Source organism: Contarinia nasturtii, unplaced genomic scaffold, assembly GCF_009176525.2.
Source record: "Contarinia nasturtii isolate CC-2019 unplaced genomic scaffold, AAFC_CNas_1.1 Cnas_scaffold_350, whole genome shotgun sequence".
NCBI classification, from domain to species: Eukaryota; Metazoa; Arthropoda; class Insecta; order Diptera; family Cecidomyiidae; genus Contarinia; species Contarinia nasturtii.
The window spans coordinates 800,321-814,878 of NW_022197705.1; the positions used below are offsets into that span (position 1 = coordinate 800,321).

Sequence of the window (14,558 nt, forward strand, 5' to 3'; positions counted from 1 at the left end):
AACAAAAGCAAAAGTGGATAATATTCACGTCGCAAAAGCTGTGCTGTCACTGTGACATATACGTATACATTCAACAAGAAGTATGCGCTAAACCAAATATGAATACATATTAAAGTAAGACGCGAATGTTCCATTTCAAATGTCAATTGACATTTGAGTCGTTATGATCACTCAAGTAAAATAAAACAAAAAAAAGCAATTGTCAACAAAGTTGAAGTAATGATTTCTCTTTGATTTATTCATCTTTATTTTAGTTGTCTAAATCAAAAAAATACATATTTCAATGCACACAATCGAATGAAAAAATACATAAATAAAATGTTTAATTTCTGGATAAAACACGTTCTTCAATGGAATGGATTAGTCCGATAATATATCTGATCTGCGAATAGATCCGAATAGAAATGAACAAATTCGATCGACAGCAAAAGCCAGTACAGTATCCGCAATGAGAACTCGTACTAAAATCTGTTTAAACTATAAAAAAGAGGGAAACATGGAAATTAGTAATTTAGTCTATTGTGTATCATTAAATAAAAATTGATTTGCACTTACTTCTTCGGGAAATTCGACAATCTCGAATGTTTCATTCAATGAACTGGATAGACCAAAACTGAGTGCAACGATGACTGCACTCGATACTGCTATCGTATACATTAAGAATTTATTTTCGCGTAATCTTTCCATGAAGGGATGGCCCTTATGGTTGACAGCGAATGTCGACACTTGTAATGCAAAGCAAATGATAAACACCGTGCTATTGATGATATTTGCTTTGAATGCTTCCTCTTCTTCGCCTGGTGCCAGATCAATGTTTAGTTTCACTTTACCTTCTCTTGGTGGACTGCGAGCGGTTGCCTCAGACGTTAGATAGACTAAAGCGGTAAAATGAACGGCAAACTGAAGTAAAATCGATGAAATCGTATACAAATTGAAAATATTTGGCAATGGCGCTTCTTTCGATAGAACTTTCAATGGTTTTGATTTAATTATGAATAAAAAGCACGCTGCAATAAAGATGCCTTGAAGCGTTGCTTGCGTATCACTGAATTTGAAACCATCAATGTATAAAACCGATTGGCAATAGGCTGAAATGAGCGCATTTAAAGCCAATATCTTAAACATTTGTAGTGTTGTGACGAGCGTGCATCGGCCTTGTTTAATGATGTTTGTCACTGCAAAGAGAACAATATTGAACACATTAAATATACTATTAAGTGAATATTGGTAATGGCGGGAAACATACCACAATTTATCGATGATGTTTTGCTTGTAAATGGAGCGGCAATGGATGCGTCGCCCAATTTTACAATTTGAACTTGATCTTCTTCGATATCTTTTAGGGCTTTATTTATGAGCGCTTGTGATTGTTCACGATGTTTGGCAATTGCACGTTCCCGTGGTGTCATCGACGATGCAGATCGATCATTTGCTCCACGAATGCGATTCTGTGCGGCGGTATTACCACCGGCTGGTGGTATAATTGAACCTGAAGACAACGATAGGGCATTGTCTGGCTTTACTTTTCTCTTCTTTATTGATGCATTACTTAAAATTGAAACACCAACATGAGCATGTTTCAGTGCACCCACATCATTTGTGCCATCGCCACACATCAACGTAAAGTAACCTGTCGGTGAGAAAAATTATTTCTATTAAGTACGACGTTCTATTGATTCTTTAGTTTACTATCAATTCCAAACTTACCAAGTGACTTCAGCGTTGTGATGATAAATTCCTTTTGTTTAGGCGCAAATCGAGCATAAACAGTAATATAAGGTGCAATTTTTTGGAAATATTGATATTGATAGTCACACAAATATTGAAGTCCCTCGCCAGTTATTGCCAAATCATAATTTTGCACCAGACTTTTCCATGCTTTTCCGTCGATTTGCTCGACTTGATCCTCATTAATTGATATCCAAATATATTTTGGCTTATCATCTTCGGTGTTTTGTATATCTTGACTTAACACCAAAATAGTTTTGCGTGTAAATCGAAGTTCCTTTGCTACATGGCATGCGGTCAATGGATTATCACCAGTTATCATTACGACTGTAAAAAACAACATACAAAAAAAAATCACATCATGTATTGAATACATTGAACCGAAACTTTCCAATATAAGCATCACAAAATAAAAATGAATACCTTTATGTGTTGATTTTACAATTTCTTTGATTGCACTCTTTGAATCGCTCTTCAGCGGGCAAGAAATGATGACAAAACCAGCAAATTCCAAATCTTTTTCCACATCTTCCCGTTTGATTTCACGCGCCGATTGTGCATCCAATGTGCCAAACTCTTTGTATGCCAGCGCCAAAACACGTGCTCCACGTCGTGAAAACTCCAAATATGTCTAGAAATGCAAAATTAAGTTTATACTCGATTGAAATGAAAACTATCAATTGAACAAATAAACTACTGACCTTTTGATAATTTTCCGGTACAGATTTCAGCATCTTCATAACAACTTCAGGTGCCCCCTTCACAGTACCAATATAATTAACTTCATTGGTGAACTGAACTAAATAACCAGCCAGCACAGACATTCGTTTCAGTGCTGATGAAAAATAGAATCGTTGATAGATTTTCATGGCTTTAAATTTGGCTTTTTTCGGAATGACCGAATCCTGTTTGGTTAAATTCCAATCGATCGCTGTTAATGTGGCCTTTTCCAGCGGATCACCAACCAAACCATCATCAAGCTGAGCAAGTGAATGGCATGTTGCAAGAACGCTAACCGTCTTTTCGCTTGCATCAGCGATACTAACAATGTCCGACGTGGAGTCACTCAAACCAGCAATTCCTTCAACCAAAAGGTCATCACTCGTTAACGTTCCCGTTTTATCAAAGCAGCAAATTTGTACTTTGCCAGCTAGTGGAATCCGGAATGGTTCTGTACAAAACACATACAGTTTGGCCAATTTTATCAATGACGTATTCACTGCCAGTGACAATTCGATTGGCAAATCTGGCGGAATGATTGATGTTAAAATAAGTGTACATTCCAAGAACAATTTATAACGGCTACGTTCTAAATCCTCTGTTCCCTTAATCCATACATAGCTGGCTGCACTAAGTGCAAATATTAAAAGGAATAAAATAAATGCAAATGTTTCGGAATTATTTTCGGTGACCCGTTTTACACCGAACAAAATGGTCCGTAATAGTTTTCCTTGTGATGTATTAAATCCGGTACGAATAACATAAGCAATACAACCGTCGTCAGGTGCTCGAAGTGATACCTTTGTTGGTGGTGTGTGCTGAACGACTTTTGTGCCGCCAAATAAAACAAACAATTTTCCATCACTTTCTGGGTCAAGTTCACGTTGGATTTCGTCGGTTGCTTCAAGTGATTCTTTAATTTGTGGCACAGATTCACCTGTAAATAAACGAGTTTTATTAAGAAACTCTGATTTTTTTTCATCAAACAACAACAACATACCCGTCAACATACTCTCGTCAACGATACAACTGCCACGCAGCAGCACAACGTCACACGGTACAAATGTATCATTCTTACTTCGCCCTACCGATATCAAATCACCAGGTGTTAATTGATCGGACATGATTTGACGCCATTTATTATTGCGATACACATTGATTAAACTTGGTTTGTTGCCCATTTTTCGAATTTCCGCCATATTTCGGAGCTGTTGTTGGACTAGAGTACACTCGAATATTACCAGCATAAACAATGTGAACAGCGAATAGTACACGTATTGATCTAAACACCATAAACCCACGGAAAATATTTGAAATACGAAGAACGGAGCAGTGGCACGTTCAATAAATAATGCCATGAATTCTGGCACAACCATTTCCATTTGATTGTTACCATATCGTTTATTGGCCAATTCAACAGTTTCCTCACTTTGGTGTCCTTTGCTATTCATATACTCGCCATATGTTTTATTAATCGGAAAATCAATGCCACGAAATGTTTTCTTGTTCGCATCCCAAACGTATTTGATTTTTTGGAAAACAAACCATGAGATCACTTGTTGTTCCGCATTATTCAACTGCGTACTATAAATCTGGACCATTTCCGGAGACCCATTATTTGGCATCGGCACAACTTTTGCAAAAACATTTTGCTGTGGTAACTCAAATTTCACCTGAAAATTGATACAAAAAATGGCATGAAAAAACAGTATGAATATATTACAAATCGATTGATTAAAAATTCACAAATTCCTCGACTTTTTCATATGATCAAAGTTACCTTTCGGCAATTCAGAAAGGCTGCTATATGAACACTCCAATAACAACATAATACGGTCAATATGTGGAAACATCCCACGATAGCTAACGCTATGAGTCCGATTTCATAGTTTTCCGGATCCGTTTGATAAATAAATCCCAAACAAATTAAGTAGAACACAACGAATGGCCAAACGATGGCCCGTAGAGCAAGTGGTAAGATTTTATGCAGCGTGACATAATGAACTAAATCGTCGATTGAATGTTTTTGTTTAAAATTCGGTGTCATTTTTTATGTGAGGTTTTGGCTGACTGTATTCAACGAGAAAACAAAAGTACCGGCCAACCTCAATTGTGTTGAGTGAAAATTAATACAAAAAATACAACAATTTGATGTAAATTGAGTTTTTTTTTTCACTTTCAGATGAGGAACAAGCAAAACTCTACGTGTGTTTTATGATGATGGAAAAGTCAAAACTGTGACGTTGCGGCTGATACCACTGTTAAGTGTCAATTTTTACGTAAAACCACGACATTATTTTTTTTTTGTTCTCTCTCTCATATTCCCCTTCACGTAAAAAATACGTAATGTTTCCATTAGTGTGAACCGACCTGAAGTTGCCCGTCGCAACAGTCATATTGACAGTTTCAATTAGAATAAATCGATTCATACGGCTACTGTCAACAGCACATGTAAAATCGTATCAAAAGAGAGAAAGATAAACCAATGCATGTTTGTAGTTGTTATGTAAAGAGATAATGAAAGAAAGAAAATTGTGACAAATAAAAAAAGACAACGTGAGAGTTTCAATAAACATAGTAATCGGTGATAATAAAAATGTGTTGAAATGTTTATAGTCCAAGGTGCGTATCGTATTGGCTATTAAATACAAACACATATCTGTATCGTTTGTTCGTTCATTCATTCTTTCATACGTGCAACATCAAAAATGAATGTATATATGCATTAATCGTGTCTATTCCGGCGACTCGACGCGCTCATTCACTCATAGCTTTAGTCGAATTTCGCATCATACTGCGAAAGGTTGTAAATAAAATCGTCATCAAATTTTTTTTAGTGTACTGAAAACAATTCTTTTTTTCTCTCACAAAATTACGACCCGCATTCAACAAGGTCATTTAAATTTTATATTATTGTTCTATACCGTTTTGCGGAAACAATTTTCTAACAGAATAACACAACAGTGCCGGCTGTGTGACTTTTAAACCGTGAAGATTTCAATGGATAAATCAATGATTTTATTTTGCAAGTTCTTGCTTGAGAAGTGGCAATATTGTTAAAAATAGTCTATTTTCATCAATCACATTTATATTTTTATCACAGATGCCACGGAGAACAAAACAAACATATGTGTGTATTTGATTGGCATCAATTGACGTGTATGTTCGCACACATTTTCACGTGCTATGAATACCCTTTGATGCCACAAAATAATGCGATTCAAAAAAGTGTCTGTTATTTAATTACGATTTGATTTTGGTGACGCTACTTAGTCGGATTTACGGTTTATATTTATATCGATGGCCTTTGGATTTCATTTTGTTGTTTGATAACATGAATTTCAGTCACTAAATTTAAATATGTTGCGATTCATTCGTTAAATGATTCGTTTTGTCTATAACATGTAACTCGCTGTGTTATTTACATAAATGTAAATGCACTTTCAAAATAGTCAATTTCCTATACCGATAACATATAATGTAAGGAAATGCCATATGTGTTTTTTGTTGCTTCAAACAAGTTTTTTATTTTCAAGATTAACACAACGAAATTTTCATCACACATCTAGTCAAAATCTTGTCAAATGCGGGGTCTAAATTACACTGTGTAATCAACGACATTGCTAGCTGCAATCAAGATGAAGCTAGGTCATAATCTCACATATATATTTTTTTTGATTCCAATGTGTTCACGCGAAAAAACAAGTTGAGTGAAAGACAACCGTTATAAAAAAAATTCAAGTTTTATGCTACGATCGTGAAACCTTTGCAAAAAGTTCTTTCTATGCGTGGATATAAGCAAATCGACCAAATATTTTGCAAATTCATCGTTTAACGTATGAATCGAAAACGGTGACCAATAAATCAAGTCAATTTATTTGTTGATTGAGACAATTCAGTTGAAATTTGTGATTAATTCGAAGTAGTCTCATTTTGTTTTCATTGTTGTGTGATCAAAGTGTGTAAAGTACATATAGTAAAACAACACAACACTCAACCAAATTTAATTTAACGCATATTTCTTTTATATCAATAATTGATAAATAGAGTTCAATTAACTAAATAAAAGTGTCCCACTGCAGAAATGCTTTTCCTTGACGTCATTCATGTTGATAAAATGGAATGAGTGCAAAAAGAGAAATGCACGATTGATCAGTTCAATCAAGGGCGAAAAGTTTCATTCAGTTGCCTGACTCACACGGGCTTCGGAATAAAATTACAGACATTTTGACATCAAATCACATCTTTTCACATTCTATCTTATCAGAAACGGCGGTTTGTTGCTAGACTCATTTATCATGTGCCATTTGAATCAAAACAATAGTACAATAAATCGTTTCACAATCCACTCGAATTTGGTTCAAATTATAAAATAATTAAATCTTTGATGTGGATAAGTGTCAATAAAATTGTATAGCTAAAGAGTTAATCCGTATAGTGATAGAGAAACATTTTAAGAATTTCTTGTTAATACTGACACCGTACTAAATTTTGTTCTATCCTTTTAAGTGTACTTGCACGTGAAATAAAATTCAACTTCCTTATGGGCAAAGTGACATGTTTTTTGTTTCAATAAAACGGGACTTTGATTATTCAAAGTGTAAAAAGAATTTCACGAACAGCTTTTTTTATTAAAGTCATATGATTGACAAGTAAATGGTTCTTTACACACGTGTAGAATGAAGACCTCTTGGTTCATGCCTAGGTCATATCATCACATCTCATTTTTCAAGTCTTTTATGTGGGATCTGTAATCTGTGGAAAAAAGCTTATCAATTTTGAAAATTTCTCATTATAATTCGTTGTAAATAATAATGATGAAACAGAAAAAAACAATATTTTGGGAATTTTCATACATTCTGCCGATTTTTACTGCGCCATTTTATGGATAGACGTTGATAAATTGATCGTTAATTTTTTGCATTAAAAATAAAACGTCAACGCGTGCAACCATGTTTGCTCATTTTTAACGAAAGAATTGCGGCAATTAATGGAAAACATTTGGTCCAAAGATCAAATCTGATATCACACGAAGTCACGTGAATTCAATACGATTGAACACGATCTAATGAACAATCATTTAATCATATTCATATAAAATTCCAACTATGACGCCAGCAATTGATAGCTATTAAAATGGTTGACGGTTGAAATAAAACAAAAAAAGATTGATTTATTTAAAAAAATAGTTGAATCAAACTGATTTGTTAATTTAAACAAGATGTATTTTTCATTTTAGAAAAAATGTCATCTGGAGGTTTTACATCTAATAATGAATCCCATTTTCAAATTGTGGACTATTGTGTATTCTCGGCTATGCTGATTTTATCAGCCACATCGGGCGCATACTTTGGATATGTCAAGTATGTATTAAAAAGCATTTATGTGCTTACAGTGTCACACATAATGCTAATTATTATAGTTGTTTTTATTTGTTTTCTACTCAATTAGGCGACGAACTGAGAAAAATGCGAAAAGAAAACGAGCGCCTGTTGAGAATGAAGTAACAAAAAAACCGGTCAGTGATTTCGGTTCGAAGTCATTGAATGAGTACTTGTTAGGTTCTAGGAAAATGAAACCGTTTCCGGTGGCAATGAGTCTTGTGGCCAGGTAAATTGACATTACTTAATAGTTCCAAAGAGCTGCAAAATAATACTATCAACAAATTACTATTATGTCATTTTCAGCTACATTTCAGGTGTTACGATTCTGTAAGTTACAATCAACACTTCAATAAAATAAAATGCCAATGCTAAAAAATATTTTCTTTTCCATCGGCAGAGGAACACCGGCAGAGATATATAATTTCGGCACACAATATTGGTTAATTATCATAGCAATTGTATTTATGGGCTATACCGTTAGTACGGTTTATTTACCTGTTTTCACAACACTTCAAGTTGGATCTTCGTATGAGGTAAAGATGTTGGAAAATATTTAAGTAACATTAAATGGTTTATATGTTAGTGCACATGAAATTAACCGAATTCGATATTAAAGCATTTTCTCATTTTCGTTTCGTTTACAGTACTTAGAGTTACGTTTTAGTTCAACCGTTCGTACAATAGCGTCGGTTATGTTTGTGATTGATGAGGTAAGCAAAAATAATTTAATGAAATAATTAAAACCTCATTAATATGATTCGTCACCAAGGTGAAATCGCTTCAAATCGACCTTAATGAAAGAAAAACAATTTTTTTTGTAATCTTATCACTCGAGTCCACGATGTATTTAAAAAATTCGAAAATATCTTTTCATTGTTCCCTAAATTCTGGTTCTATTTTTATTTACACAACGTTATCACGCCATGTGTCATCCATTTTTCTATTAGTAAAATTTTTGTATCTCATAAGAAGAATTAATTTTTTGCAGATTTTATTTTTGCCCATCGTTTTGTATGTACCGGCTTTGGCATTCAACCAAGTAACGGGTGCTAATATCTATTTAATCTCCGGCATCGTGTGCGCAGTTTGTGTGTTCTACACATTTGTTGGTGGAATTAAGGTAAATGTTTTGTGATACTTTTATAATTTATCTCTATTAATTTATTTATTTGGTTTAAACATCTACTTAATAAAACATAATATATTTTTAGTGTACATAAGTAGTTGTCGAGATCAATCAAAGTTTCTTTCTTTCTTTGTTAGGTTCTTTTAGAAAACAAGTTATAAAACGATTTTATTTTTATTTTTTGATAACAGGCTGTGGTATCAACTGATGCATGGCAAGGTAACTATCAATACGAATCGATCAAAACGAATACCAATTTCAACTAGTGACTTCTTCTCCAAATAGTGATTGTGATGTTTATATCTGTTGTGGTGGTCTGTTGCTTGGGCACTGCAGCTAGTGGGGGTTTTTTCAATACTTTCGAGAAGGCAGCAGAAGGGAATCGAATCATTTTGTTCAAGTTAGTTGTACTTTTATTAAAATGCATTTTCCAATAAGTATGTAAACATGTTTACTTTTTCTTTACAGTTTTAATCCATCTTTATATGAAAGACATACATTCTGGAGTGTACTTATCGGCGGCTTTACTTATTGGACATCTTTCAATTCCGTCAATCAAACAATGGTTCAGCGATACATGTCGCTACCGAACATAAAGAAAGCAAGACAGTGAGCACCATTTTTTAAAATTTGGTTTGACCTTGTAAATTGTTTTCTCGGTACCAATACGCCTCAACTAATTTATTTGTTATTGCTATCGATAATTGCAGTTCACCAGACGCTGGTGAATGCATATTTTGCAAATACCCCATAGCAATACAGTGTACTATGACGAATACACACTAAGTACGTTCAATTTTCGATCGATAGCAGCAATTGATCAATTAGTTCAAGCTTGGATCAGTTTTGGACCAGACAATTTTCAAGATTAAAAAAAAAACATTCTGACTAAAAATCTTTATTGAATTTCTAATATGTTTTCCATTTTGAAATTTAGATCGATTTTGATATTTGTTATTGGAGTCATAATATTCCTCTCGTTTTGTTGTTATGCGGGCGTTTTAATTTTTGCCGCATTTCATGATTGTGATCCAAATTTAGCTGGATTTGTTAAGGTAAATTTCAACATAAATAAAAACATTTTTCGAGTTTTCCTGAGAATATAGTTTATTTTGGATTTTATTTCCAGAATGATGATCAATTGTTTCCATTTTATGTGATGCAAACTGTTAGCAAGCTCCGTGGCATTCCGGGATTGTTCATAGCCGGTATTTTCGGAGCCGCACTCAGTAGTTTGTCCGTAATTTTAAATTCAACAGCTGGAGTTTTGTTGGAAGACATTTGTCGTGGGTGTTTCAAGAGTCAACCATCTGAGAAAGCATCGAATGCCATTGTAAAAGGCAGTGTACTAGTCTTGGGAGCATTATCACTCGTTTTCTTGATGATTGTAGAAAAACTTGGAGGAATTTTGGTAATACAATTGATCTTAGCTTTTAAATTCAAATTGACCGTACTTATTGTATTTTTCAGCAATTGGAAAAATTGCTTCATTATTTTCATGATTTTAATCGTGTTTTTTTTTGTTTTATTTTGATTTCATCATCTACCTTTAGGAAGTTGCGACCTCACTGTCAGCTATTGCAGCTGGAACAACATTTGGTGTATTCACACTTGGAATGCTTGTGGTAAAATTTATTCCATTGAAATATTTGTCAGAAATTTATTTGAATCTTTGATTTTTCATAACTCTTTTTTTCATTTCACAATTAAAGCCATGGAGTAATAATGTTGGTGCTATATGTGGTGCGATAAGTGGTGCGATAATGTCAGGGTGGATTTCATTTGGCACACAAGCAGCTATTGCATCGGGAGCAGTTCAATCCCATAAACTTAACATGTCAATCGGAGGATGTGAAACATTTGGCTATTACAATTCATCGATTCCACCTGTTGTAGATGAATCGGATGTGTTCCCACTATATCGTTTGTCATTTATGTGGATCAATCCAAGTAAGATTTTCGATCACTCAAATGATCGATCACTTTCAAATTAATCATTTTCTAATACATTTTTTTTTTTTCAAAATTTTAGTCGGCGTTTCAACAGTATTAATAGTTGGTATAATTGCATCTTACATCAGTGGACCACGGGATTTAAGAAAAATCAATCCCGATCTCATATCCCCAGTCATACATCGTTTCTTACCAGATGAGTGCTTTGCTGTTCAGAAATATAATCGAACCGCATCAACGGAGCCAACCGAACTATTTACGCTGAAAATTGACGAGAATAGCCGACAAAGTGACTGCCATCAAACACACAGTGTGGAAACTCATCATCTTCCTGACATTGTGGATACTTATCAAACCTAATTATTTGTACAAATTTGAATTTTTTTACATTTATACACTTCAAGGCTTAAAAAATGCCAAAAAAATCTTTTGATAGCACATCCACATTTAGTCTTTGACCAACGAACGCATTTTTTTTTAAATTGTATATCAGCTAAAACATTAAACATTGATGTAACGAAATATTTTCAAGGATATTGTAAATGTTATGTATAAAATGTTATCTATTTGTCATTGTAAAACATTTTCTGTGATATTTCGTATGTAATCTCTGGTAGAAGAACAAAATACATGATTAACAAATTGTAGAAACCGAATGAACGAAGTTTTCAATTATTTTATTAAAAATTATTTCATTATTTATTTATTAGGATCCAAAATAAATGCGATTGATTTTTCTTATTGGAACAATCTTTTTTTTTCATTGAAGTTTTGGTAGGTATCAAATAAAATATTCACTTTGTTTTTGTTAACAAATCTATGCAAGAAAATTTAAATACAATGTCACCTGTAATATGAACTTTTCCGCACTGTAATCCACGACATGCTTTTATTACATATCCTTTGATGTAAAGAGCATATATCAGAAGTGCCCCAACGAGGTTTGCGCTTGTCAAAACTGCGTATTATTCTTATATAAATCGTTTTTATTGACCGTTTTTATTGCAATGTGTAATTTTCTTCTAAGCAAACATATATTCCTCTTTTCAACATTACAAAAAATATGTAGTTTTTCTTTGAGGCTTTCATTTTCAACTTTGAGGTCTCATCAATAATCTATAAATAAAATAGGTGACATCATCCATGAGTAAAATTTGGAAATACGCAAGAATTTTGTGGTGTCGTGTTAGTTCATATGGTAACAGTTGTGAAGAACATGCGTACAGGTACACATAGTAACCGTGTCGCTTATTTATTTCCACTCGTATATTTTCACTATTCTCTCACAGCTCTTCGCGTAAGTCCGCATTTTAAGCATTTTGCCATTATTTTTCGTTGTATTCAAAAATAAAATAACCAATTTTTATCATTCTTGTTTTAACTAGTTCGTAAGGCAAAAACATCTGTGCATCTTTCGTCCTATATTCTTTTCTTAATCGTTCAGCATTTGATTAAATTTACTTCATTTCACTTAAATCGCGAGACAAATAAAAATTATAAAATGTTCAATATGAATTTACCAATGGTTTCTAATTTTTTTGGCTGTTTCGATTTAAGAACTGGTGGATTAATTATTGGCTGGCTTGGAGTTGTAACTTCTTGCATTTCTATATTTCAAAGCCTAATATTTTTATTTCTATATAGGATTGAATATGTATTTGTATATGGGATATTAAATGGTAAAGTATTTGAATCATAAGACTTCATTCAATTAAAATTATTGTATTAAATTTCAGTATTTGGATTGATTATCAGTGCTTGTTGGCTTTATGGAATTTATCAGGTAAAACAAATTCTTGAAGTACACACAAATGACAACTAACCTCAATATGAACAAAAATTGACATAAAACTCAATTTATCCGAAGTCTCTATGGTTTTTAGTATAAATTTTAGTTCAGATTTTTTCCGCTCAAATATTTAAGTGCTCAACATATATCACTTTGGCATTTGAGCGGAAAAAATGCATACTAAAATTTATCCTAAAAACGGTTGAGACTTCGGATAAATTGAGTTTTATGTCAATTTTTGTTCATATTGAGGTTAGTTGTCATTTGTGTGTAAAGTTGGTAAATTCATACAATTTTTTTGCTCATCATTTTTATAGAATCGACCAAGTTATATGTTATTAAATGTTATTACGAGTGCAATCGGGTCAATTATTTTGTACATTGTTCTGGTTATTTCGATGGGATTTTATTCAATATTGGCACTTCATGGTCAAATGTTATTAGGAATTGGGCTTTTTGTTTTCTGCATTATAACAGGTAATGAGTCTAGATAAAAAGGTCGGTTATATTCGCCCGATTTAATTTGATTACATTTTCAGTCGGTTCCGCCTATTTGTTTATCGTTAAGTATTCCATCTACAAAAACATCAAAGAGGCCAACTCTGCATCGACGGGCTATGAATTTACATCGCCAGATGTGTAATGAAAATAACGATTAAAGTTTCAATCATATTGTAACCAAAATGTAATTCAAATTATTTTAAAAAAATATTCGATTTTGTTCCTTCGATTTAAAATATGTATATTTGCAAATTCGCTTTTTTCATTGATAATAATTAATAACGTTCCATGTTACACATAAAATACAATGCTATGTTGTTTTTTACTTCTATTTATTAGTTTTAACTTGAAGCTGACGTATATCGTGTTGAAATGGATTCAAATTATTTGCCTTTTTGAATAAAAAAAATTCCTATCATTTTTAAGTTAAAATGTCCAGTGTTTAATTTTGTTCAATTTTCAAATACGTTTTTTCGTAATCATTAACCCTCCTAGGTATAGAGGCGGTCCATTGGACCGAAATTTTTGAAAAAATTGAATAAAAATCGAAGTAAATTAAAAAAATTCAAAATTTCTCGGGCAGATTATTCGTACAGAAGATTATAATTCATGTGCATACTGTTTCTATCATAAAATAATTGTATATGTTGTGGACATTTGATAAAACCAAATCTCACCTAGAACGTATAGTGGCGGTCCATTGGACCGCTCATACAAAATGCATGAAAACCTCATATAAACAGTAAAAAATAAAACAATTCAAAACTGTCAACAGTGCACATTCTGAATTTTGCGTTATAAAACGGTGCATATAGAGTAGATTCAGCAATGTAGCAAAGAATAAAAAAGAAAGAATTTGAGTATATGTGTATATAAGCTAAGAAACACAAACATGATTCGTTCGCTGTCGATCAAAAGTGTGGTTTCTGAAGATGAAATCAATACATTTTATAACAGCACAAAAGGTGGCGTTGATCATTCAGATCAACTGTGTCATAGCTATTCATGTCAACGAGGCAGAAATCGTTGGCCTTTCTTCATGAACTTGATCAATGTATATGGACTCCACATTGTGGACTCGCTGCGTTCATTGTTTATAATGCAAAACATGGAATTACACGAGATCGATATTCATTTCAACGCAAGAAATTTTTGATCGAATTATCAGAAGCATTGGTGTATGATCAAATAGCACGCAGATCTACTTATGGATTTAATAAAGCGCATCGAGCTGTACTCAGCACAGTTCAACAGCACCGTCAACTTCAACAACGCAAACCAAACAAGATAAAAAAAAGTGTATGTCATTTATGTCCCACTTAAATCAATAGAAGGACGCGAACACAGTGCAGCAAAT

General features: G+C 33.2%; 3 protein-coding genes across 6 annotated transcripts; 2 read left to right on the plus strand and 1 right to left on the minus strand.

The window, feature by feature from the left end:
* Positions 1-199: 199 nt before the first annotated feature.
* LOC116338093 (manganese-transporting ATPase 13A1) lies at positions 200-4,687 on the minus strand. Its single transcript, XM_031763154.1, has 8 exons — positions 4,229-4,687; positions 3,449-4,121; positions 2,430-3,385; positions 2,152-2,359; positions 1,708-2,055; positions 1,247-1,630; positions 556-1,175; positions 200-477 (listed from the first exon to the last, which is right to left on the minus strand). Exons 1-8 carry the CDS (start codon positions 4,493-4,495, stop codon positions 361-363), a joined length of 3,573 nt encoding a protein of 1,190 aa, XP_031619014.1. The 5' UTR covers positions 4,496-4,687; the 3' UTR covers positions 200-360.
* Positions 4,688-4,887: 200 nt separating this feature from the next.
* On the plus strand, positions 4,888-11,567 carry LOC116338218 (sodium-coupled monocarboxylate transporter 2-like). Of its 3 annotated transcripts, none has more exons than XM_031763342.1 (15): positions 4,888-5,070; positions 7,688-7,811; positions 7,900-8,058; positions 8,136-8,159; positions 8,230-8,365; positions 8,477-8,542; positions 8,821-8,952; positions 9,150-9,177; positions 9,244-9,358; positions 9,427-9,567; positions 9,896-10,013; positions 10,088-10,369; positions 10,512-10,583; positions 10,671-10,908; positions 10,991-11,567. In XM_031763342.1, exons 1-15 carry the CDS (start codon positions 5,055-5,057, stop codon positions 11,269-11,271), a joined length of 1,932 nt encoding a protein of 643 aa, XP_031619202.1. In that variant the 5' UTR covers positions 4,888-5,054; the 3' UTR covers positions 11,272-11,567. The 3 variants fall into 3 exon arrangements, with proteins under 3 accessions (XP_031619202.1, XP_031619201.1, XP_031619203.1); XM_031763341.1 differs by lacking the exon at positions 4,888-5,070 and adding an exon at positions 5,144-5,251; XM_031763343.1 differs by lacking the exon at positions 4,888-5,070 and adding an exon at positions 5,211-5,341.
* Positions 11,568-12,152: 585 nt separating this feature from the next.
* LOC116338304 lies at positions 12,153-13,349 on the plus strand. Of its 2 annotated transcripts, XR_004200863.1 has the most exons (5): positions 12,153-12,208; positions 12,556-12,590; positions 12,648-12,694; positions 13,018-13,177; positions 13,240-13,349. XR_004200863.1 is itself a non-coding variant. In XM_031763445.1 (4 exons), exons 1-4 carry the CDS (start codon positions 12,413-12,415, stop codon positions 13,341-13,343), a joined length of 489 nt encoding a protein of 162 aa, XP_031619305.1. In that variant the 5' UTR covers positions 12,388-12,412; the 3' UTR covers positions 13,344-13,349. The 2 variants fall into 2 exon arrangements, 1 of the variants encoding a protein (XP_031619305.1); XM_031763445.1 differs by lacking the exon at positions 12,153-12,208 and having other exon boundaries at positions 12,388-12,590.
* The last annotated feature ends 1,209 nt before the right edge of the window (positions 13,350-14,558 follow it).

Bases quoted from the DNA above. Each gene is read 5' to 3' on its own strand.
- LOC116338093 (XM_031763154.1), bottom strand. From the start codon at position 4,495: ATGACACCGAATTTTAAACAAAAACATTCAATCGACGATTTAGTTCAT. The intron at 2,360-2,429 runs GTCAGTAGTTTA...TTGCATTTCTAG, and splicing joins TACCGGAAAATTATCAAAAG to ACATATTTGGAGTTTTCACG. The intron at 2,056-2,151 runs GTATTCATTTTT...TGTTTTTTACAG, and splicing joins TGTAAAATCAACACATAAAG to TCGTAATGATAACTGGTGAT.
- LOC116338218 (XM_031763341.1), top strand. From the start codon at position 5,161: ATGTATATATGCATTAATCGTGTCTATTCCGGCGACTCGACGCGCTCA. The intron at 8,059-8,135 runs GTAAATTGACAT...TGTCATTTTCAG, and splicing joins GCAATGAGTCTTGTGGCCAG to CTACATTTCAGGTGTTACGA. The intron at 8,543-8,820 runs GTAAGCAAAAAT...AATTTTTTGCAG, and splicing joins TTATGTTTGTGATTGATGAG to ATTTTATTTTTGCCCATCGT.
- LOC116338304 (XM_031763445.1), top strand. From the start codon at position 12,413: ATGTTCAATATGAATTTACCAATGGTTTCTAATTTTTTTGGCTGTTTC. The intron at 12,695-13,017 runs GTAAAACAAATT...TCATTTTTATAG, and splicing joins GGCTTTATGGAATTTATCAG to AATCGACCAAGTTATATGTT. The intron at 13,178-13,239 runs GTAATGAGTCTA...TTACATTTTCAG, and splicing joins TGTTTTCTGCATTATAACAG to TCGGTTCCGCCTATTTGTTT.